Below are 24,060 nucleotides of genomic sequence, written 5' to 3'. Positions count from 1 at the left end.
CTCTGGTCTACACCCCACAGGGGCTCTGGTCTACACCCCACAGGGGTTCTGGTCTACACCCCACAGGGGCTCTGGTCTATACCCCACAGGGGTTGTGGTCTACACCCACGTTCGGGTCTCCTCTTTGTTCTCTTGTAAGTGCCTTTTAATCTCCCTGAATAACTGACCCACTTCCTCCCTTTCTTCCTTTTTCTTATAAAAGTTAATTGAGCTTTAAAGACTAGTTACTAAAGCATGCAGTTATGGGAAAACTTGGAGAGTAAAAGTGGTATAAGTTGGGTGTGATACGAATCCCTTGAGTATCAGGCCTCTTGTCCCAGGTGCCTCTCGTGGTTTCGGGGCCCTGGTGCTTTCCACCCCTGCTTTTCAGCAGGGAGCAGCCCCCGGTCCCTGCCCCCTTCCCCCCGATGGGTGGGGAGACCTCGGGCTTCCATGAGGAGGGGGGGCATGGGCAGACGAGGGGGGTCCACCGAGGTTCTGGACACCCAGTCACCCCACCCCTCAGACCTCCGAGAGCAACTGGCGGCTCTCTGGTCCCGCAGCTCCTGTTGCCCCGAGTTGAGGCCAGGTCCTTCCAGGGGCCTTGTGCTACCGATTCAGTGCCGCCCTTCCGCTGCCCCTTGGTTGGGCTGCCACTCTTCCTAGCCCCTCACCTGTGCTTGCCTGTGCTCACCTGGCTGAGGCCCCAAGGCCCCACGCGAGCCTGCACGGGCCCGCTCCATCCCCACGCGCTGGTTTGTCTGTTGTCCGTGCTGGCCCAGAGCCCGGCTTGAGCCTGTGGGCGTCCTCGTTCAGGGTCACTGAGTGAGCGGCCCGGGGGACACCTTCACAGGGCGTGAGATGCGAACAGCATCACAGAAATTAAATAACACGGTTCGCTCTCCCAGGCGTCCCTGAGGCCCAGCCTCCCACTAGGTCACCCTGAAGCCCACCGTCTCCCCAGGAGCTTTCCGGGGCCCTTGTCCTGCTGCCTTGGTCCCCAGAGCACGTGGTGCAGCCCCTGCATGTCCCCAGCTCCCAGCAGCCCCTGGGCCTCGGTGCCACGAGGCTGCCACCAAGACCTGCCCCTGTCTCCGTGGCCCGTGCCTTTACTGTCAGCCAGGCTTGTTTTTCTTTTGGTTGTTTTAAGCAGGTAAAGGAAGAGACCTGTTTACCTGAGCAGCCGAAGCTGCTGGTCCGGGGAGCCAGGCTCTGTGTGGACAGCACGTGTGGGTGACGCCTCGTCCCGTGTGTCTCCACAGGCTTCAAAATGTAGCGGAGGATCCGGCTGTGTGTACAGGTAAATGCGGTGTAAACTTTGATCTTCCTCTTCTTTCAGTGCATGTGAATTGATTAAATTTACCTTGAATTACACCTTATGAGTCTGTTGTAGCCATAGAAAAAGTCAGTGCCTTGTAACTCCTTTAAAATTTAACGTGTGACAGCTCCAGAGCAGATTAGGGCACAATTATTTATACATATTCAAGTTTTCTCTTGATTAACGTTTCTGATCGACTCTGTTCCACTGTTTGCTACGTGGGACTCATCTAAAACTTCTAGCAAGACTGTAATTACAGGGCTGTGTGCGTCACATAAATGACACGAAATTGAATAGCAGGTGCCGTTTCTGTGCTAGAAAATGGAAAGACAGCGAGAGACACAAGGCAGGCACAGACGTGACGAGCCAGAGCGCGGAGGGCACGGCGGACGAGGAGTGACCGCGTTGCACCCGTAGCCGGAAGCGTCCGATGCAGAGGCAGCAGGAGGGGACAGACGGCCTCGCGAGGAGGTGGGAGATGCGGCCTTCTCCGGGCGGGCCTGCTGTCCCAGGAAGTGTCCGAGCTACCGCCTGGGCCCCGCAGTTGGCGGGGGAGCACGGGACCCAGAGCCTCGAGCCGCCATCCTTCTCTGTCTGGATGGGCGCCCACCTGGTGTCTGGTGTTGGGTGTCGTATGCTGTGCAGGGCGGCCTGGGGACCGTACCGCGGCGGTGGGGACCGTGAGCGCTGGCCCCTCACGACGGCAGCTGCTTGTGCGCCTGAGGCCGGCGTGGAGGCCCCGTGTGGGCACAGAGCTGGCTGCCAAGGCCCCTTGGCGGGCGCTGCGCCTGGACAGCCTGGCCCCCTGTCTGGCCTTAGCGTTTACGACCCTGATGGCATTGCAGAGTGACCTCTCCCCTGGGGACTCGGGGTGGGGGACCCTCTGGCAGGAGTCCTGCCAGGGGTGCTGTGTCCTTCTCCGTGTGATGGTTGGCCGGTCCTCACCTGGGTGTCGCCTGGTCACCCAGTCGGGGACCTCTAGGGGTTTCTCCTCTGAGGGTCCCGCCCTCCCTTGGGGCTGATGAGTGTTTGGTGGGGAGACGCTTGGAGCCTTTAGGAACCTTCACTTCCTTGGCGAAGTCTCGCTGCTGCTGACCACCCGCCGAGGATTCCTGAGCGAGTGGTCACTGCAGTTGTCCTGGGGTGGTGACCTTGCAGCCCTCCTTCCACTTATCAGCTCCCATTCTGTGAGGAAGGGCGTCCCTTGTCTGTCTGTCTGTCTGTGTAGCCTCATGGGCCTCTGTGTTATCCTGCCGTGGTAAGCAGTGATGGTAGTTGTTCCCTATCTGAGCACAGTGGGGCCCCAGGTCCTGCTATGCTCCTTGCCCAGCCCGGAGTTGGCTGCGTGTCCAGGCAGCGCTGGCCCCTTGCGGCAGACGTGGTGTGGACACGCCAGGTCCTAGGGCTGCCCACGAGTGGTCACTTCCGGGCCCTCGCAGCAGACAGAACTGGGAGTGAGTGGGTGAGTCCACACTCGTGTGCGTACACATGTGCACCTGTCTGCCTGGTTGCCACTAAACACGAATTCACACTGACCCCAACCCCCGTCTGTGTGACTTTGGAGCTGGTTTTGGTCGTGATCTGGCTGTGGGTTGGTGACGTGTGTGAACAGCACCCAGTGAGCCGAGGGCACAGTGCTGGGCTCGGTCGTGCCGGTGGTGGACGGCACACCCTGGGCCTCGGCGTCCAGCGGGGACGTTGCCCAGTCAGTGCTCTCCCGTCTCTGCTTTGCTTCCCTTGGGAATGACTAGGGTTTCTCTCTTTTAGATTATTTCCCATTACTTCCTGCTCCACGAGGCGTGTTGGGCCCTTCTTCACGGAGCCGGTCCTAGTGGGTGCGAGTGGTCAGGCCGGGCCTGGCACAGCACGTGGTGACCATGACACCAGAGCGAGTGGGCCTCGCAGACGTGGGCTCGTTTCCCGTGGGTCGGCCCGTGGGGCCCCTGTGAGAACCACCCCTTTTAGTCTCTCCTGACAGCTCAGAGCCCACTGCAGGGGCCGAGGGAGAGGTGTCTCTAGCGGGGACCACGCGTCGGCTCGCGCCTGTGATCGAGGGGAGAGGAGAGACTCGGGTGAGAACCGCGAGTGTCGGCCTCACGTCTTACTCTCTGTGAATAAAGTCGTAGGGCATTCTTGCTGGTTTAGAGGCTCTCTCGCTTTATGGGTGAACTGAGCCCGGCAGCCTTGCTGGTTGCGTCAGTCTGCGCTGACAGTCGATTCCGCTGGGTTTCAGTGCAGGTGACGATTTAGTCTCCAGGGGGCCCCGCCCGCCCAGCTGTTTCCTTCCCTCTGCCTTCGGGCAAACAGTGTTAAGCCGCGGGAGCCCGTGCGCCACGTGCGCTGTGGCTGCTGGGCGAGGTGGCACTGTCCAGCCTGCCGCCCACGCGGATGCGGAGGCCCTCCATCTCCTGGAGTGTGGTCCTGTCTCTCTCTGCAGAGTTCTCTTGGTGATGCTTGTCTTGAAAATTCCCTGCATCCTGCACGGCGTCAGCATCCGGCGAGTCTCCTACTTGTACTGCAGGGAATCCCCAGGAATCGAGTGGCTGCGGCCACATGGGTGTCTGACCTGCCAGCACTGCAGGCCAGAGTCCAGAACGGGTCTCACGGGGCTAAAATCCAGGTGTGGGCAGGGCTGCTCCTCCCGGAGAGGCTCCTTCCAGTTCCTAGAAGCCCCCTCCCTGTTCACAGCCCACAGGCAGCTTCTCCTGTCTCCTCCGAGCCTCGTGCCCTCGTACGGGCCCTGTGGTGACACGAGGTCCTGCTGGGGCTTCCGGGGCCGGCTCCCGCCTCAGGGGCCTTTTGCCACGTGAGGTGACACGCAGGTGTTGGGTAGGACGTGTTGTCTTCGGGACTGTTTCCCCTGCTGCACAGCATTGTACTGGGTCAGATGACAAGATCCTGCCCTCGTGAGCCTGCGGCCTGGCAGGAGAGCCAGTCAGAGCCACCACAGCTCTGGAGGGCACCCGCCCACCGGCGCAGAGACGACGCGTCCACACTTCAGTGCACAGACGTTTGGACTTTTATGATGCCGTGTTGTGGGCTGTGCTTCCCAGGGTGGGGGGGCCTTAGCTGCTCCCATGTGGTCGGCTTTACGGAGGAACCAGAGCTCCAGAGAGACCACGTTTTCTTCTGCCTAGACCCAGACTCAGCTCGGCCCACCTGCTCCCTGGCCTCTCTGCGCACTGCTCCACAAACCTCCCCTGCTTTGCGCCACCTCACCAGCTGGCCTCGCGGGGTTCTGAGCAGGAAGAGAGGGCCCGGGGGCCCAGAAGGGGGAGAAGCGAGAAGCGGCAGCGTGTCTGCGGCCCAGCGCTGCCCTGGGGCCAGGATGACCCAGTCCTCCAGGGGCGGCCGGGTGGTTGCCTGTCTCATGGTGGAAGCAGGGCCGCAGGGCGGGGACCTGGCCTCAGCCCTGCTCACGCTGAGCTCCTCCTGGACACACAGACTGTAGCTCGATTTCCGCTGGACCCGAACCTTTGATGAAACATCACACCATTTCATGTATTAGTTAATACGTGTTTTTTTCTTGCAGAAGCCAAAGATGTTGACCAGAAAGATTAAACTCTGGGACATAAACGCCCACATCACCTGCCGCCTGTGCAGCGGGTATCTCATCGACGCGACCACGGTGACCGAGTGTCTGCACACGTGTATGTGCGGAAAATTCTAGAACGTGGCCTTAGCCGGGGGTGGGGGTGGGGCGGCACGGTGACTGCACACATGTATGTGCAGAATATTCTAGAATGTGGCCTTAGACAGCCGTGGGGGGGAGCAGTGACTGAGTGCACACATGTATGTGGGGAATGTCCTGTGTGCTCTTTGATACTTTGGCTTTTTTTACCAAAAGCTTTTAGCTCAAGTACACAGCAGGACACAGCAGCGGGAATAAAGGAGATCTTGAAGATAAATGAGAAAAATTGTCTGAAGTTAAAACACTGTGGGTAACTTCAGTAGACATGTCACTTAAGAAAGCTGAATAAAAACAGGAAAATTTAGGTATTTCGATGTAACAACTAAACCGTTACGTGTGGTACGACAGAATATTCGTTTCTAGCGGGCAGAAACGCTTATTTTTGCCGTTTGCAAATGACTTCCTTAAACTCTGTAGACAGAGGAGTCTGCTCGTCTGCCCCTCAGGCCGGTGGGTGTTTGGAGGTCTAGACTTCGAGCTGGCGCTGACCTTGGGCGCGCCTTACTTTAAGCCCTGCCGCCCCTGCCCCTGCCGAGCAGGCTGCAGCCTTCACCTGGAGGCTGGGTCCTCTTGTGAGGCCGGCCCAGGATGCCGAGGGGCAGGCACTTCCTAAAGTAAAACGAATCCTCTAACACTGATGAGTTTTGATCCTGTATTTTTCAGTTTAGAAAATAAAATATTTGCCAGTTTTGACAGAATTTTTATTTTAAAGTTAATTGTATTTTAAGATATTGGCTGGCAGTATTTTATGTTATATTCAGCAAATTTTATCTCATTTTGTCCTACAAAGAAATCCGGTGATCTTTCAGGCTAACTTCTAGAATGTAACTGTTCGCCCCTGTGGCGGAGCCCCTGTGACAGGACGTGAAGGCGCATCTGCGGCCCCCTCAGCTGCTCCTCCAGTTTCCCCTCCTGTTTCTGGGCCTCAGCTCTGTCCAGGGGCAGCTGATGCTCCTCCGTGGTGGTGGACCCGGGCGGCGGGCCTGTCACCAGTGTCCCGTTGTGGCCTCGGGGAGCCCTACCGGGAGGAGCGGAGACCCCTCCGACGCGCTCCCTGACGTGCGCGCTCCCGTTCCCTCTGATGCGCGCCCCGCCCCTCTGGCGTGCGCGCGCATCGCCCTGACGTGTGCGCTCCCTGCAGTCTGCCGGAGCTGCCTGGTGAAGTACCTGGAGGAGAACAACACGTGCCCCACGTGCAGGATCGTCATCCACCAGAGCCACCCCCTGCAGTACATCGGGTAAGCGGCCCGGGCCTCGCCCCGAGCCTCGCGCCGCCCTGCTCGGCCGGCCGCCCAGTCGGTGCAGTTTCCGCCGAGGCGCTGGCCTAAGGCCCGGGGCAGATGGGGGCCGCCCTGCCAGGAGGGGCGGGGCTGAAGGAGGGGGCCGGCTGCACTTTGACCCCCGAGTTGAGGTGTGTCGTGGGAGGGAGAGGCCGCTCCCAGGTCAAGACCTAGGAACCAGCCAGCCCGATGTCAAGCCGTGTGGCAGCGGTTCTGCCCAGCGTCCTGTTCTTGTGGGTCGGACGAGCTTTCCGAGAAGCTGGTGGCTTTAGTAGCAAATTCGGAGGGTGTCGTGTCTGCTGGAGGCCAGCTGTGTTTTATGCTTCTGTGTGTGCGCACGCGCCACGCGTTCAGGTACACGGGAGTGTGAAAGGTATTTCTTGGCGCGGACCCTGGTCAGGAAAGCGTGGGAAACTCCCTTTGGTCTGGCACAGCCCAGGCTGCCTGATACCTGTTAGGACTTGAGAAGCCCAGCGGGCAGAGGGAGCTGGTCACCGAAGGATCTTGCCTGTGTCCTCCTCCTTACTTGAAATGTTCACAAGCATATAGAGCCCAAATTGAACAACGGGTTCCTTCCGGCCACGTGTCACTTTTGCTAGCACAGACTTGTTCTGAAGTGCAAACTAGAAGCAAAATTCAACCAAAACTCCAAATTTGTGATTGTGGAGTTTATTATTGTTAAATGGAAAACGTTCGAGAATTAGAGAATTGACGCTTCTGGCTAACCCACCTGTTCTGTTCTTTTTGCCAGTCATGACAGAACCATGCAAGATATTGTTTACAAATTGGTCCCAGGCCTCCAAGAAGGTAAGTGTCAGAGCATCCACCTGGACTTCTGCATCTGCAGCACGGCCTTTGAGGGGCTTTCCTCTCCGGGGTCCTGGCTTTGGACGTCTCGCTCGGCCGGCCGGCCAGTCGGTGCAGTTTCTGCCGAGCCGCTGGCCTGGGGCCCGGGGCAGACGGGGGCCATGTGCTGGCCGGTTTCATCCATCGTCACTCACACCTCCCGCTTCGCTCAGGAGGCGCAGGGTGGCCTCTCACTTGTGCCGCCTGGAGGTGAGGCCGGGGACCCTGTGTCAGTAAAGTTTAACTGTAGTTAAAGTCAAATCTGTGAGAGTTGAGAAGAAATACTCTGTGGTACAAATATCCTGAAAGTGGAAACGGCTGTTCTTTTTAAAACTTTTCTGCAGTTCTGAACACTGAGACTGTCCTGCCCTTGTTGGGGGGGCGGGTGGGGACACAGGCCTCAGAAATCTGTTCAGTGTGGGCAGTGGCTGGTGAAGCAGTGCCAGCTAATAAAAACTAGGCACAACTTTCTTTCAAAGATAAGATACGTTAGCAATTCATTTGGGCAGTGTTTTCTCACCACTGTGTTTCAGAAGAGGGTTATAATTTCAAGTACAGGCTTATTCAGTTAGGTCAGTGGATGTCACATCTGATCTTTAAGACACAACCTAGGGAGTGATATCGTTAAAGTCTTCTTTCATTGTTCGTAGAATTCATTCATACAAAAGGAGTTTAAATTTCTTGAGTAAATGTAGATAAAAACAATCACATTCGGACATTTGAAGGGTTTTCTAGTGCTGGGGAAAGGCAAAGACTGCAGGAGAATAAAGCGCTCACACCGATGGAAATCGTTACAGGATATTTGCAGTGTGCAACACGCAAGATCCCGTAAAGAACTCGATGTATTTATGATCCAGGGTCAGGAGTTGTCAGCTTGTGGTGAAACCTGTTCACCTCCTTCCCCCACCCTTCCTGTTCTTTCACCTGGAAACGTTGCCATTCGTTCCCCAAAGAGAAGGATTTTTCTTAAAACTCGGAGCTACAGCACCTTTGTAAACCGAGATGATAGTACTGATTCCTTATTGCATCAGGTCCTAGTGGGTGAGGCGTTCCCGTCTCTCAGGGTTTAGTTGGTCTCAGTCAAGGTCCACGCGGGTCCCCCCCTTGGCCCCTCCTGTCTCCACGTTCCTGTGTGTGGGTGGGATCAAGAGGCCCCGTCGGACTCTGGCGCCTTCCAGTGTCACTCCACCCAGACGGGGCCCTCGCAGATGTGGTCCTGCCAGCCAGGCCCCGCAGAGCCCTTGAGGCCTGGAGGCAGCCAGACCGTGCCCCCTGTTCCGTCACCCGCCTCCACTGATGGCGGGGAGGCCTCCATAAAGACACGCTCCCTGGCTTGGTTTCCCGAGATCCACTCTGTACAGAACAGCAGAACAAACGTGTGAAGTTTTCCTTTATTTGTTTACAGAAAATGAGCTGGTTTCCCAGCCGCTCCAGCCCCGATCAGATGGCTTTGAGCATTTACTGTTCTCAGGTTATTGCAGTTACTGTCCTTTTTGAAGTTCAAGGCCTCCTCGATCTGTGGCTGGCGGGCACTGCCCACTTGGCTCCCTGGAGCCGGTCTGCAGGGTCTCGGCTCACCCCTGGGGGCGGTGGTGTCTCAGGCCAGCAGTCGGCGCGTGGGGAGCACAGTGACGCGTTCTCAGTGGAGCTTTGGCTTGTGAGGGAAGAGGGCGGGTGTAAAACTCTGCCGACTTCTGTCGAGCCTGTCCTGTGCATGCGTCCCCTCGTCCTCTCCACAGGCAGCCTGTAGCCGTGATCGCCACCCTGAAGTGGAAGAACCGGAGGGATTCCAGAATTCCCCAAGTTCACACTAATGCCCAAGGCAGCCTGAGCTCTGCCCTCAGTCCAGGGTGCTTTCTGGGTAGGCAAATAATCCATTCCTCTGTTTTCTCAAACTTTCGGTCCTTTGTTGCTCTTTAAAAGATCGCTGTAGTGTCCAAGTCCGTAGCAGCGGGCTGTTTTCTGAACGTGGGCTGTCTGCAGTTTCTCTGGTTTTGGGCCAGCTTGTAAAGCTGGTTTCTGAGATGGGCCCTCTTCCGGGTCCTCCAGAGAGTCCAGAGCACATTTCACCCGAGACAGAGCAGTGACCCTGGGGGCCCGGGGTGTCTGGAGGATGCCCTCCTGCTCTGCAGCCCCTTCGAGCTGCCTACCCTGTGGCAGGGGGCTTCACTTCCGGCATGCATCCTCTCACGAATTTTGGGAAGTAAAAAGTGGCTTGGCTTTCTGGATCCAGCCTGTGGCCGGTAGACTGTGTTTTTCTGTTCCCTTGTAGATGAAGCCTTTTAGGTGGAAAATGAGTTTTTTAGTTGTTTCTTGTTTCTTTTTGTTTTTATAATTTAGAAAAGCCCGTTTTCCCCGAGGCAGCATCTTTACCTGTAAACTTTATCCGTGACCTATTTTGTGTGACACGCCCTTGCGCGGCTGCAGCTGCTCCTCTCCGGGGTCTCGACGGTGGCTGCTGGGGCCCCTCCCGTTCGTCCAGGCTCCTCTCCTGACTGACACTTCACGTGTGTCATCTTTTGCTTTAAACCTGGGGAGGGGCGCAGTGAATGTTCTGTTACAAACTTTGTGGACGTGGGTGAGTACGTCTGAGGGCTTTATCCTGGAGCAGGGCTGCTCCGCCAAGCAGCTGCACCTGCGTTTCTTTCTCTTGCCTCTTCGCGCTGGCTGAAGCAGGAGCCGGCAGACCCCTTGCCGACCAGACCTGGCCCTGCCTGTCGCGTGCAGCTCCTGAGCCAAGAGTGTTTTTCACGTTTTTCTTGTTTTTTTTTTTTCACTGTGCTGTGTCCTCGCTGTGTTTTGCCGTGCACGGGCTCTTTGTTACAGAGCGCAGGCTTAGTTTCCCTGCGGCACGTGGGATCTTAGTTCCCGGATCAGGGATCGAACCCATGTCCCCTGCATTGGAAGGTGGATTCTTAACTACCGGACCAGGGAAGTCCCCACGTTTTTAAATAGTTGGAAAAAAATCAAAAGAAAATATTTTGTGACGTGGAAGTTTTGCGTTGAGATGTCTCCGTCCATGGATAGTTTGCTGGAACACAGCCCCGCTCATTCAGGGACGCACGTTTGTCTCACACTCGCCGGCGGCTGGAGCATCTGCAGCAGGTGGGCCAGCCCCGTCAGCACAAACGCTGTGGAGGCTGTATTACCAGCACCCACCGCATCAAGACGAGGGGAGAAGCATCCAGCTTTTCAGCCATGGTGACGGGTGGGTGGTTTTGTCCTTGGATTGTCATTGTCAGCCGGGGGAAGCATCCTGTTTATCTTGCGGTGACACTACATCTGTGTTAAAATAGAAAGTTATAAGACGTGTTGGCATCAGACTAAGCACTCAGAGGAAAGCAGCTTTTAGAAAGAATTGAAAATTTACAATGGAGTGTCTCATCACAGCAGGATTTCTTCACAAAAGTAAGAATAACCTATAAGGCTGCACTCAGAGTAGGTTTCTGGTTGGCTCGTTTGTTGGTCACGCAAGGAAAATCACTTACTAGTGATGAGTTGGTGAAATGTTGTTTGATTGCAGCAGCTGAGGAAGTCTGTCCAGAGGAAGTGAGCCTGTTTGAGAACAGGAGCCGTGGCGGGAACCGTCGCTCAGGGAGCTGACAGTTAGGGGCAACGCCAGCCCTCGGAAGCGAGGCGGGCAGTTTGAGTGGTTTTCCTCGGCTCCGGAGTCTCCGATCTGCGCAGTGTTTATTGGGTGCGTTTGACGTGACGGGCGAATGAGCCTCTGCGCAGAGTCCACGGGGCACAACCGCAGGAGAGAGGGTTTTCCAGGAAGTTGAGAAGATGTTAACTCAGTACAACCTGAAGTGGGCTCTGCTGAGATGTGTCACAGCCGTGTTGGTGAACGTGTGTGGGGGTCAGGGAAATACCTGGTTGAACAAATTGACTAAACTGTGAAGGCTCATCACGGTACTCATCAACCAGCAGGCACTTTGCAGAAGACACTTGGATCTTTCGTATGTCCTGAACCAGTGGTGTCCGTGGTGGAATCCATTCGCGCTTTGGGATGTAATCATTTGTGTGAATTTTTGTCAGAGTTAAAAGCTGAATATCCCGACTTCCCTTGTCACAGCCGCACAATATTTTGATGCCTTGGCGGTGGTAAGTTTTTTGTTGTGTGTGTGTTTTTTTGTTTTTTGAGGTTTTTTTGAGCTAAGGGCAGATTGAAGTTTTTCTGAATGAAAAGAAACACCTTTAACAACGTCACACCGAATGGCTTTGGAAATTTGCTTTTGTTAAAGACCTAATAATGTTTCTTGATGAATCCAGCCTAATGTCATAAGGAAGAGCAATACTGAAATGCAAAACCTACGATGTGGGAAGTTTTCAACAACTAACGTCTCTTGAATCGCAAGCCCCATCCAGCTGCCGTGTGGACGCCCCGGGCTGTCGGCAGCTCAAGGGGAACGGAGACCATCCCCTAGACTCACAGCAGACCTGTTTGCTGAGCCCCAGCAAACAGCCCTGGTGGAGTCTGGGGCCTGGTGCAGGTGAAGCAGCTTCCGTGTTTCAGAATCCATTTAGCTGTGCAGTCGAGGGGCATCCACCTGACCTCCACTGGGAAGTGATCAGTCTGTGGAACAAAGGCAAATCCCAAGAGAAGAATCTAATAGAATTCCCTCAGCGCCTTCTGAGTGATGACTGCTCTGGACTGAGGTCAGTATTTCTGTGTGCAAAGACATTTTCAAGGTGAAGTATGTAAGATCTCCTTACAGATGGACATGAGCGGTCAGTTTGACGCTAAGCGGCGCGCACTTTTTACCCCACTAAACAAACGTCACCCGACAGGCGTCCACTCTTCTCGCTAGTGGCCGCACTGCAAAGTTCACGCTCGGGTATTACTACTGTGTTTTTAACTTCGTGACTTCAGGTTTCTGGTGCCTCACCTAAGGGGCTTAGAAGTCTCCACTCGTCCCAATGACAAGTAAAAGGCAGAACGCACTGAACAATCGGCAGTTCTTAGACTGTAAGAGAGGAGGGTGCAGGGCCAGCCGCTGCCCCCGAGATGGGGCACTGACCACGGACGCGGGGGCACACGGCTGCCTGCCGCAGACTCAGGACCGGGAACGCCCAGGAGCCAGAGCCTGGGCAGGAGAGACTGACCTGTGGCTGAGGGGTCGCTGAGGCTCCTGGTAGACAAGTCCAAGAGTTGAGACCTGCCTGGGGGCTGGTCTCACAGCGGGCCTCGCGATGCTGTGAGGTTCGTCTCCAGGAACTCGACCAGGTTCCCCCAGCAGGGGAGGGGAAAGAAGTGCCCCAAGCCCCGGGTACGTCTGAAGAAGACCTGACCTCCGGGGACCCGGTTAACCACAACCTTGCCTGCTGGGCTGTTATCGGAGCAAAATTGGCCTGGGGGCAGGAAAGACCCAACTTCAGCCACCTTGTCCCGCCCGAGTGGGGAGGAAAACCTGAGAAGCACGAGCGAGGTTCACAGTCCAGAGGCTCAAGCTCACCGAGGACAACCGTGGTCAAGGCTGTGGGGTGTCCTGTCCCCGCCACCCACCACCACAGCACTGAGGCCTATTCACAGCAGTGCCTTTTACCCAGTGTCATGTCCAGCTAACAAGAAAAAAATGACGAGTCATGCTAAAAGGCAAAAAACAGAATCTGAAGAGATGGAACACGCATCAGAACCAGACATGGCAGGGATGTTGGAATTATCAGACTGGGACTTAAGACAACTGTGGTCAACGTGCTGAGGGCTCTAATGGATAAAGTAGACAGCATGCAGGACATAAGGGGAATGTGAGCAGAGAGGTGGAAATCCTAAGGAAGAACCGAAAAGAAACGCCAGATATCAGAGCCCTGCAGCAGAAATGAAGGTTGCCTCTGATGGGCTGATTAGAGTGGACACGGCTGAGGAAGGAACCTCTGAGCGAAAGGACATCTCGACAGAGTCCCTGAAAACCCAAAAGCAAAGGGAAGAGGCTGAAAGAACAGAACATCTAAGGACTGTGGGGTGAAGGTGTGACATAATGGGAAATCCAGAAGGAAAAGACAGAGAAGAACAGAAGAAATACTGAAACATTTTAACTGAGAATTTCCCCAAATCAATGTCAGACACCAAACCACAGATCCAGGAAGCCCAGAGAACACCCAGCAGGACAAATGCCAGAGTAATTACACCTGGGCATGTCGGTTTCAACGTACAGAAAGTCAAAGATAAAGAAAAAAGTCCCGAAAGGAGCTGGAGGGGAGGGGTACACTTTACCTACAGGGGAACTGAGATAAGAATTACATCTGACCTCTCCTTAGAAACCTTGCAAGCAAAGAGTGAAGCGAGATATTTACAGTGTTGAGAGAAAAACCAGCAGCCCAGGATTCTGTACCCTGAGAAATTATCCTCCAGAAGTGAGGAGAAATAAAGACTTTCTCAGACAAAGAGAAATTGGGGGAATTTGTTGCCAGTAAACCTGCCTTCTAGAGATGTTGTTAAAAGAAGTTCTTTAGAAAGAAGGAAAATGATAAAGGTCGGAAACTCAGATCTACTAAGGAAAGGAAGAGCATCAAAGAAGAAATAAGTGAAGGTAAAATAAAGACGCTTAATTTTCTTATTCTTCATTTATCTAATAGATAACAGTTTGTTCAAAATAATAATGGCAGCAGTGCACCCGATATGTATGCCTGTGTACATATTGTATTGAATATATATCTATTTCAGTTTCCTCAATAAAAATTCTGTTCTCTCTTCTGTTGCGTAAGTACTGACGAAATGTCTCAGTTTTGATGTCCAGCTTACAGAGCCCCAGATGTTCACTGTGTGTGCTTCACAGCAGCGTCTGCCAGCCCCGGGCTAGAACTCTGTGATGTGGGACCCGTCCTGTTCCTGACCCCGGGGAGGCGCTCAGTCTCCGACCCGCAGGCCTGAAGTCGGCTGCAGGCTCCCGCGTGCCCTTCATCAGGCACGGCTGCTGTTTGTCAGGGGTGGGTGTTGGATTCCGTCAGATGATGCTCCTGCATCTGTTGTGATGAGCCCGAGGTTTGTGGTGCAGTGGAGTACATGTGCCCAGGGTGGTGTTACTTTCTGTAAGCCTTTCCTCCCTCCCCTGACCTCACAGCATCCTAGTCTTACCACTGTCATCACTTTCACCCCAAAATGAGGTCGTATTCTGTCTGTAATGTTCTCATAACAGTTTGTTGCAGAGCTGCCCCGCATCCATAAATATGATCTGCGTCATCTTTTCTGTTGGCTGCAAAGTATCCACTGAGTAAATGGCCCACTCTCTTACCCCAGCGTAGCACATAAGTTAGATTTATCTTGCGTGTCAGCTGTCAGTAGTGGACGATAGTGGTATCTCCAGTGTGGTGTTGAGAAGGGTTCTGCGGCTCTGTGGCCCTGTCTGGAAATGTCTTCTGGGACAGAATGAGTCTGGTGGGGAGTCAACTCTTCTTTTTTTTTTTTTTATAAATTTCATTTTATTTATTTAATTTTTGGCTGCATTGGGTCTTCGCTGCTGCGTGCGGGCTTTCTCTAGTTGTGGCGCACGGGGGCTACTCTTCGTTGCGGTGCGCGGGCTTCTCATCGCAGTGGCTTCTCTTGTTGTGGAGCACGGGCTCTAGGCGTGCGGGCTTCAGTAGTTGTGGCACTCGGGCTCCGTAGTTGTGGCTTGCGAGCTCTAGAGTGCAGGCTCAGTAGTTGTGGTGCACGGGCTTAATTGCTCCGCGGCATGTGGGATCCTCCCGGACCAGGGCTCGAACCCAGTCCCCTGCATTAGCAGGCGGATTCTTAACCACTGCGCCACCAGCGAAGCCCCGGGAGTCAGCTCTTCTGATTGGCCCAGCCCACGTTGTCAGACACTTAGCATTTAGGTTGTTTCTGATACTTCACTGTTGCAAATAAGGTTTTATCTTCTTATGCCCTTACCCGGTTATTTCCTTGGGATACATCACTAGCAGTAGGGACTTTTGGGTCAGCAGTTAAGTTTTAAAATATTTTTTATATATATGCTGTGGTACTTTCCTGAAAAGTTATCCCAGTTGACATTTTTACACCTGTGTATATCTGACATTGAGTATTGTTATTTTTCAATCCTTTTTCATTCTTATAGGTGAAAATTAAAGAAATGGAAATTAAAATCAGGTACAGGCAGACCTCGGAAATACCACAGGTTCGGTTTCAGACCGTCACAGTAAAGCGAATGTTGCAATAAAGTGAATCACACAGATCATACACAAGTGCATATAAAAAACTTACGTTTACACTATACTGCGGTCTATTAAATGTGCGATAGCATTATGCCTAAAAAGCAGTATACATCTTTTAATTAAAAATACAAAACAAAACAATTAAAATAGTAACATCAAAGATCACTGATCACAGAGACCATAACAAATAAAACAATAATGGAAAAGTTTGAAGTACTTCGAGAATTACCAAAACGGGACCCAAAGTGAGCAGACGCTGTTGGAAAAAGGTGCCGACAGACTCGCTTGACGCGGGGCGGCCACAGACCCTCACTGCGTTCCAAGTGCAGTGTCTGCCCGTGTGTGAAGCGGCATCCTGTCCACCTGTCAGGTGAGGAGTCCCTCTTCACGTTGATCAGGGGGGCTGTTACCTGCAGACCCTGCCCTCCCTGAAGGACAGATAGGAACGGGCTCCCACCACCAGCAGTGCGTTTCAGGGCTTCATTCCTCTGCCGGCATTTATGTGACTGTTTAAGGGAAACGTTTCCTTTCAAGCTGATCCCAGACTTCACAGACTCGTGGTTTCGCCGTCTTTGGTTCCAACGCCCCGGCTCTGGGCTGGCCTGTGCTCAGTGCAGTTCTGAGAGGCCTCCCTCTTTCCGTCCGGGTCCGCTGCCTCACACTTTTATTTTTTCCTGCACAATCAGGTATTTTGGAGTGTCTGTGTGGGTCCAGGAAGCGACCAAGGCATGTTCCTGGCCCTTGCGGAGCTCGTGGTGTTTAGGCGAGACAAACGTGCAGGCGAAAAGTGCCACCGAGCTTTCCTTGGTCACCTGCACATAAATATTTTTCACAGCATGACTTATACGTTATTGGTTTGATCAGCTTGGGTTTAAATTTCCTTTGCTACCTCCCGTGTGGCCCTGGGCGGTGACTGTTGCTTCGCTACGTGCATGTGAACTGTACGTCAGTAGCCACCTTGTGTCACGGAGTCGGCCCTTCCCAGGAACGTGCGAGGGTGCAGCCTGGACCAGCTGTCCTCTCGCCGCCCGGCCCAGTCCCCACTCAGTGGTTGGAGGCCGACGGCCAGGGCAGGAGGCCGCGTGGTGCCCGTCGCCCCCGTTCAGTAGGGACCCTTCCCCTGTGGTGGGCGGCTCCATGCCTCCAGGACTCAGCGAGCTGTGACCGCCAGCCACAGACGCCAGGGAGTACTGGTTCCCCCCCGTCGGGCACGCCTAGGGGCGGCCACAGCAGCGGTGGGGACGGCAGCCCTGCCTGGGAGGGGCCTGCGGGGCTGTGAACGCGCATCCAGAGAACCGGCAGCACCTCCACTTGGGGGGCTCAGGCCCCGACCCGGGACGCGCCCCATGGCCCACAGCTGGTAGCTGCTCCAAAATTTGAGGGGGCACAGTCCAAAGTTGTTATTTTCTCACGAGTAGAAGCCTTCAGACTTTTAATCCAAATCTTCAGTTTTCTTCATGTGATACTTGTGAGCAGAATTTTAATGTGATCCGTTGCCTACTTAAGATTAAGGATTATATATTAATTTTTAATAGCGGAAATGAGAAAACAGAGGGAATTCTACCACAAATTAGGCCTGGAAGTGCCTGGAGACATCAAGGGGGAGACCTGTTCTGCAAAACAGCACCTAGATTCCCATCGAAATGGTGAGTGAGCTGGGTTTTATTTGCTAGACCTTTTGCTAAGAGCCCCTTGTGTCCCTCCACTCCCCACACAGGTCCTTGACAGAGGTGTGGGCAGTCGTCAGTGTCACTTAGGTGGTGCTGAGAAATGGGGTCTCCGACCGAGGGGTTACGTGGTGGGCCAGTGAGAGGAAGCCTGAGGGGGTACCCGAAGGTGCCTGGAGGTGGGGTGTGGAGGGAGCACGGGCATGCAGACGGCGGGCCTCCCAGGGCTCTTCTCCTGGCTTTGTCTGTTTTCTCACAGAATGGCCAAACTCCACTTTGGCTATGACGTAAGATTAATGGTGCTTTAGAATCTGTACGTATCATAACAACTTATTTGAATCTTTGACACCATGGACCACACAGATTCCGAAACCCCTTTAGTCCGCCGTGTGCTTTTCTAACAGTGTGAGCAGCAGGGAGAGGCTCAGCTGTCGGCCTGGGAAGCGGGGGCTGCAGACTGTGCGAGCTCGGGGCCCCCGGGGAGGCGAGGCCAAGAGGCAGCTAGGGAGCCAGGAATCCCGCCTTTCCCTAAGTGGGGTCTTAACATTTAAAGCCATGCCGGAACAGTGAGAGTTCGGGGATGGCTCGCTGCCTGGCGTAGTTGAGGCGCGAGGCGTCGGTGCTGCTGGGCTGGTGGGGCGCCTCTGCCCGGACACGTGCCACTGGCCCCGAGGGCGCAGCGCGTAAAGCACCGTGGTGAGCAGCGCTCCCCCAGTTCTCACGTGTGCAAACTCTTAATACAGTGGGTTTTTATAGCGTTCAAGTGTACGGTAGAGTTAAAAAACAACGATTTAACACTTTGGATTCATGACCCAGTGTTTTCTGTTTTTGCTAAAAGGAGAAACCAAAGCGGATGACAGTTCGAACAAAGAAGCGGCAGAAGAGAAGCAGGAGGAGGACGGCGACTACCACAGGAGCGACGAGCAGGTGGGCGCTACCTCGGCCCCCGCCCTCCCAGGGGCGCTTCTCCTTTAACAAAGAAGGAGGCCGAGGGCGACAGACAGTACAGACGTTAAAACGTCAGCAACTTTCTTAGTTTTTCCTTCCAATTCCTTCCTTTACTTACCTTTCTTTCCTTTTTTTTGGCCGTGCCGCGTGGCTTGTGGGATCTTAGTTCCCCGACCAGGCCAGGGATCGAACCAGGGCCTTCGGCAGGGAGAGCACCAAATCCTAACCACTGGACTACCAGGGAATTCCCATTCCCTTCTTTTTTTAATTGCCAAAGTAATGCATACTCACTGTGGAACATTTTAGGTATAAAAAGTTTAAAGTTCGGCCTCCACCCGCCGTGGGTATCTTCAGCTCCCCCCCGACCCCAACCCCGGGTTGTCCTGTGGAGAATGTGGGACAGGCATCTTCCATGCAAAATAAGGTGAGAATGTAACCTTGAGGGCGCTATTCATATGTCACTTACTACATTATCAGATTAAAAAAGGAAAACTAAATCATCACAGTGATTCCACAAAAGAGTTTGATAAAATCCCGTATCCATGTCTATGGATCTTTTTATTAGGGTACCTTGACTCGACAGCTACAGCAGTCGTCACACTTCATGATGGAACAGAGTTGTCTCATGAGTGTCAGAACAAGAAAATGTCCCTTCTCAGCTGTCACTCAGCATGAGTTGGGGGATCCAGCCCAAATAGTTAGGAGACGGGAGAACGTGAGCTGGGCGCGCCGTGGCTCTCAGATTACACGTCTTGTGACGTGGCACCTCGGACAGCGCAGGGAAACTGCTCGTTCGGGTGATGGGGCCAGTGTGTCATAGTCAGACGCTGTGGGCGGCCTTGTTCCCATAACTAATAAAAACGCTGAGGCCGCCTAACGAGAAATGTGTGAGGCTGAAACAAAGACACGCTCTTCTTGTGGGAGAACGTAAGAGAAAACCGAATGGTTGGATGTTTCTGGATGGAAGGTTGGTGTTGAGATGTGAGTTCTCCCCAAATTAATCTCCGTGGTTGTGACTTTAACCGTTTATTATAAATAGGAATTTAACCAGTGGCTTCTGAACCTCATCTGGGAGAGGAAAAGCTCGGGAATAGCCACGAAAACTTAGGGGCATTGGCTGTATCAGGGTATATATGTAGCATAGCTACCCACACACATACTTACACAGACGGACACCTCGGGAGACACTGCGGTTCGGTGCCAGACCACTATATAAAGCAAGTTGTGAATTTTGGGCGTTTCCCAGTGCATATAAAGGTTATGTTTCCACTGTGCAGTAGTATGTTTAGTGTGTAGTCTCGTCATGTCTAAAAAACAGCGCACATTGCTTAATTAAAATTGGTCATCATCTGGCAACACAGGGCTGCCACAAATCTTCAATAAAGCAAGGTCTGCTTATATCCACCTTTCTATGTATACGTACATATTCTAATCAGTGCGTATATATTTAATAAGTAAAACGTAAGGATGTGTACACTTACATTTATTAAAGACATAATTAAATAGTGTGGTTTAGGTATAAGAATGGAATAACGGAACCTTAATTTTCCAGTTTATATGCTTGTGTTGCTAAAACATTTCCACAAGCATCACAGGAGTAGAAGCGCGTCTGTGTGGAATGCTGGGTGTGCTCAGATGCGTTTCACGTGAATGGAGAGAAGAATAAACATTGGGGTGAAGGGCGCCCCTCTGGGGCCCGCGTGTCCCCTCTCCTGGGCTCTGCTGGGTTACCTCTTGTTGGACTTGGAGGCCCCGCCGGGATCTGGGGTCGGAGCTGCCGGCCCGGCCCCTCCAGGCACAGGGTGGGCCCTCTCGCTTAACCCCTGCTCCGTCAGCGTTCAATCTCCAGTGTGCGTGTTTATCGTTACTAATATTTCCCTTTTCTTTTTTACCCCAAACGTGCCGAAGATTTGTCTATTTGATCGGTTGCTTTCAAGAGCCAGCAGCCTGCCCGGGGGGTGGGCCCCGCTGCATCCCTGTGGGGCGAGAGTCAGTGCCAGGCTGAGCGCCGCGCACCTGGTCTGTCACTGCTCTGAGCCGCGTGCTCTCACCAGATGGCTTCCAGTAACCGGGACGTTCGTTTCCTCAGACGTTCCCCTTCCTCAGGAGCGCACTGGTTCCCCCGTTCGGAACTTGGCAGGATCCCTGTCCCGGGGAGGTCAGGGCTTTGGGAGCCCGTCTCTGCTACCATCCTGTGTCTGGCGTCCCACCTTCTCCTCCCACTCGGGGACCCTGCTTTCCACGCTGCCTCCTGGGACCCTGAGCCCCCGGGCTTCAACTTCAGACCCCTTCACAGCTGTTCTTCCCTTTTTCAAATAAGTTGTTCTGTTGTTACTTTAGTTCCAGGCCGCTCCTCCCGAGAGCCTGCCCCCTCCATCCTCCAGGGCAGCTGCAGGCCCGCCGGGCAGGGCCAGCTCCGTCCTCCTCAGCCTGCGCCGGGGGTGGGCTGCTGTTGATTACACAGGCGGTTTCGAGCGTGGGGTTGGCCCCCCACCTGCTGCCGTCCCCCCGCCTCCTCTCCGGCATCGGGACCCTGGCGGCCTATCTGCTCCTGGCTGTCCCGGGCCTGTTCCTTGCAGGACACTCTGTCCTTCCGGTGGCTTCGTCCACGGCGGGGCTCAAAGGGTCCGTGCTTGGGAGTCTGTTCAGCCGCCTGTTCGGCAGTGTCCCTGCCGCCCGCACCGTGGCTCCCTTGGGAATCAGGTGTCCTGCCGCCGGCAGGGGGGCGCTCGGTCGGTTGGCACCTGGCCTGCCTTTCCCCAGGACGCGCCACGTGCTGCCCGTGAGGACCCCCGCCCTGTGGGGCTGAGGCGCCCTGGGGTCGGGGCGCTCGGAGCCACGGGGCGGGGACGCACCAGGGGCTCCAGGCGTGGGGCGCGGGAGGAGGGGAGAGGGTGGGCCGGGCCTGGAGCAGGGCCTGCCAGGCGGGGAAGGGCCCGGAGCGTGGGCAGCGCGCGGTACAGGGCGTCAAGCACTCAGCCCAGGAAGGGTTAGAAAGCAGCCGCGGGACTTGCTGGGCTCTCCAGAGACTGTTTACCGAGCGGGTATCCCAGCTGGGTGGTATGATGTAGCCACAAACCACAGAGCCCAGAGAACAGGTGTCTTTGTGCAGCTCCCTTTCCTCAGGTAAAATTATACTTTTGAGTTTTTTTGAGGTGCGTCATGTAGCTGCTTCCTGTAGGTGCCGTGTGACACGGAACAGCTGTAGGACCGGCAGTGTGTCCCGTGTCGCGTGCATAGCACACGCCGCGGGGTGAGGATTTCACTGTTTTCTGTCTGATGCTCTGATTATTGCAGCCCTCACGGACTCCTGGGTGCTGGCCCCAGCCTCCCCGGGCACGTCCTCCACGCGCTGCCCATCCCAGACTCCCTGGGTTCCGCAGGTCGTTTCCTTTCCATCTCCAGCTCCCGGGGAGCGGGGTGTGGCTCTCTCAGTTCCTTTACATGCAGATCGCTTTCTGTGTTCGTGGACCTGTGTGTTGGGTCTTTTGACATTTTCTCAGTCATTTTGCAGGAATTGGCCTACACCTTTTTCATAGGCATTTGTTTAGTTTTGGTATCAAGGTAGTAAGTCTCAGAGCTGGGGATAGGCTCTCTTTTCCCATTTTTATTCTCTAGGAGAGTTTGTATGAGATTAAGAGCATCAGTTTTGTTGACTGTTTTGGTTAAACTTCCTGTATAAAGCCATCAGATCTTGGTTAATTCTTTCGGAGAGGAGTAGGAAGATTTTTAACTATCAATACAAATTAAATTTCCTTAATGATTTCAGTCCTACTCAAATCCTCTGTTTCTTTTTTAGTTCATTTGATCAGTTATATATTTTCTAGGGAACTTTCCGTTTGCACTTAGGTTTTCAGCGCTTGGGGCATGGAGCGGCCCCTAGAATTCTGCGCTTGTCTTCGGGTCTTGCCGCCTGTGCGCCTGTTCCTCCGCCTCTCTTCCTGACATCGCAGCATGCCTCTCGCTTTCTGGTTGTCGTTGCCAGAGGCTGAACCGCTTTCTTTTCCGCCAGTCGCTCCTTCCTTCTGCTCTTTCTACGTTCCCTCTTGTACTTTCTCTTAATTTCTTGAGTTGAATTTTCATATAGTTTCCATTATACTGTTTGGTTCTAAATATTTTGAAATGTTCATTGTGATTTCTTTTTGACCCACTACTTATTTTTTAAAGTATGCATTGAAAATTTTGAAAATCAAACCTTACTAAAAAGCTACAGTAATCAAGGCGTTTGTTTTAGGTGTTAAGGTAGACTTTTAAGTCAATGGAACCAATTCTGGAGTCTAGAAATAAGCCCTTAGATTTAGGGTCATTTGGTTTTCAGCACAGGTGCCACGGCCCTTCACTGGGGAAAGGATAGTGTCTTCTTCGAGTGGTGCTGGGACAGTTGGACGGACATCCACGTGCAGAAAGGTTCATTTGTGCCTTGCCTCACACCACATACGAAAGTTAACTCAAAATATAAGAGCTAGGGCTTCCCTGGTGGCACAGTGGTTAGGAATCTGCCTGCCAATGCAGGACACACGGGTTCGAGCCCTAGTCCGGGAGAATCCCAGATGCCACAGAGCAGCTGGGCCCGTGCGCCACGACTACTGAGCCTGCGCTCTAGAGCCTGCGAGCCACAGCTGCTGAGGCCCTGTGCCATGGCTGCTGAAGCCCGCGCGCCTGGAGCCCATGCTCTGCAACAGGGGAAGCCGCCGCAATGAGAAGCCCGCGCACTGTAGCAAGGACCCAATGCAGCCAAAGATGAAATAAATAAAATAAATAAATTGATTAAAAAATATATATAAGAGCTGAAAGTTGAAAACCTTTATAGGAAAACATGAGAGAAACTGTTTAGGGCCTTGGGTTAGGCCTGCAGTTCTCAGATCCAAAACCAAGAACACAACTCAGGAAATAAAATTGATAAACTGACTTCATGAAATTAAGAACTGCTGCTCGTGGGACTTGCCTGGCGGTCCAGTGGTTAGGACTCCACACTTCCACTGCAGGGGGTGTGGGTCTGATCCCTGATCGGGGAGCTAACATCCTGCGTGCCGCATGGTGGGGCCAGAAAATAAGACAAACATAAAGCAAGCAGCACTTTGAGAAAAGAAAGAAAAGAACTGCTGCTCTTTGGGACCTCCCTGCTGGTCCGACGGATCGGACTCTGCTCTCTCACTGCCGAGGGCCCATGTTCAGTCCCTGGTCAGGGGCCTAACGACAGTGCAGCCAAAAAAAAAAAAAAATTGCTGCTCTTCAAAGGACTCTATTAAGAAAATTTTAAAAGGCCACAGACTGCGAGAAAATACTGGCAAATCACGTTTCTGAAAAGGACTTGTATCTATAATATATAACTCTTAAACTAATAAGAAGATAAACAATCCAATTAAGAAATTGGGAAAAGATTTCGGTAGACGTTTCACCAAAGAAGAATTACAAATGGTTAATAGTCACGTGAAATGATGTTCAACAACTTTAGTCATTAGGGAAATGCCGATTAAAACCATAATGAAGTAGCATTTTACACTCACCAGGATGGCTACAATCAAAAAGACAGCCACTGACAGGCGTTGACGGGGATGTTGACAAATGGGAACTGGTCAGCGGTGCAAGGTGCTGCCGTGCACCTGAGTCTCACACCGCTTTACTGTGCGAGAGAAGTCCGACGGGAAGACTGCGTCTTGTATGATCCCATCTATAGCCCGTCCAGGAGAGGCCGGTCCACAGACACAGGCCAAGGGGCGGCCGCCTGGGGTGGGGCGGGGTTGACCACCAAGGCTCCAAGAGTCTTTATGAGCTGATGGGACTGACCTCAGACTGGATGGTGGTGATGGCTGCCCACCTCTCTAAATTTACTAAAAATTCCTGAATGGTATACTTAAAACAGATACATGTACGTTATACTGCAGTGAAGCAGTTAAAAAGTTACAAACATGCTTTATCTTGGTGCGTTTAAATAGGTAATACATTCATACAGTCCAGAGGTTAACATTGTGTGAAAGGTTTAAACATGTTACCGTCCTGAGTTCCCCCACGTAGGTCATACTCCGTGGTCACCCCTGCGTTCACACAAACTGAGCCTCCTCGTCGGGTGACACGCCCGTAGTTGGGGAGCCTGTGCCCTCTCTACCTGGTCAGCACCTCTGACGGGCACGAGGCCTCTCCGGCTGGGGTACAGGAGTGCAGCCGGCGGCCCTGCCCGTGCCC

At 53.5% G+C, this 24,060-nt stretch overlaps 1 protein-coding gene across 3 annotated transcripts in view; it reads left to right on the top strand.

Annotated features, from left to right (window-relative positions):
* The window catches only part of PCGF3 (polycomb group ring finger 3), a 54,841-nt gene that overhangs the window by 14,100 nt on the left and 16,681 nt on the right, over positions 1-24,060 (top strand). Inside the window, exons 2-8 of one of the 3 annotated variants that reach the window (XM_029234777.1) lie at positions 1,242-1,279; positions 1,616-1,768; positions 4,830-4,947; positions 6,130-6,226; positions 7,020-7,075; positions 16,798-16,908; positions 17,768-17,856. In XM_029234777.1, coding sequence (XP_029090610.1) covers positions 4,839-4,947; positions 6,130-6,226; positions 7,020-7,075; positions 16,798-16,908; positions 17,768-17,856 — 462 coding nt within the window. In that variant the 5' untranslated portion in view covers positions 1,242-1,279; positions 1,616-1,768; positions 4,830-4,838. Of the gene's footprint in view, positions 1-1,132; positions 1,280-1,615; positions 1,769-4,829; positions 4,948-5,018; positions 6,227-7,019; positions 7,076-16,797; positions 16,909-17,767; positions 17,857-24,060 lie in introns of those variants that run through there. The other 2 variants (XM_029234776.1, XM_029234775.1) reach the window with 2 other exon arrangements.

This window comes from Monodon monoceros, unplaced genomic scaffold (assembly GCF_005190385.1).
Source record: "Monodon monoceros isolate NGI ecotype Baffin Bay Population unplaced genomic scaffold, NGI_Narwhal_1 Super_Scaffold_20, whole genome shotgun sequence".
NCBI classification, from domain to species: Eukaryota; Metazoa; Chordata; class Mammalia; order Artiodactyla; family Monodontidae; genus Monodon; species Monodon monoceros.
The sequence above is the reverse complement of the archived record's forward strand: the minus strand, read 5'-3'. Positions and strand labels throughout refer to the sequence as shown.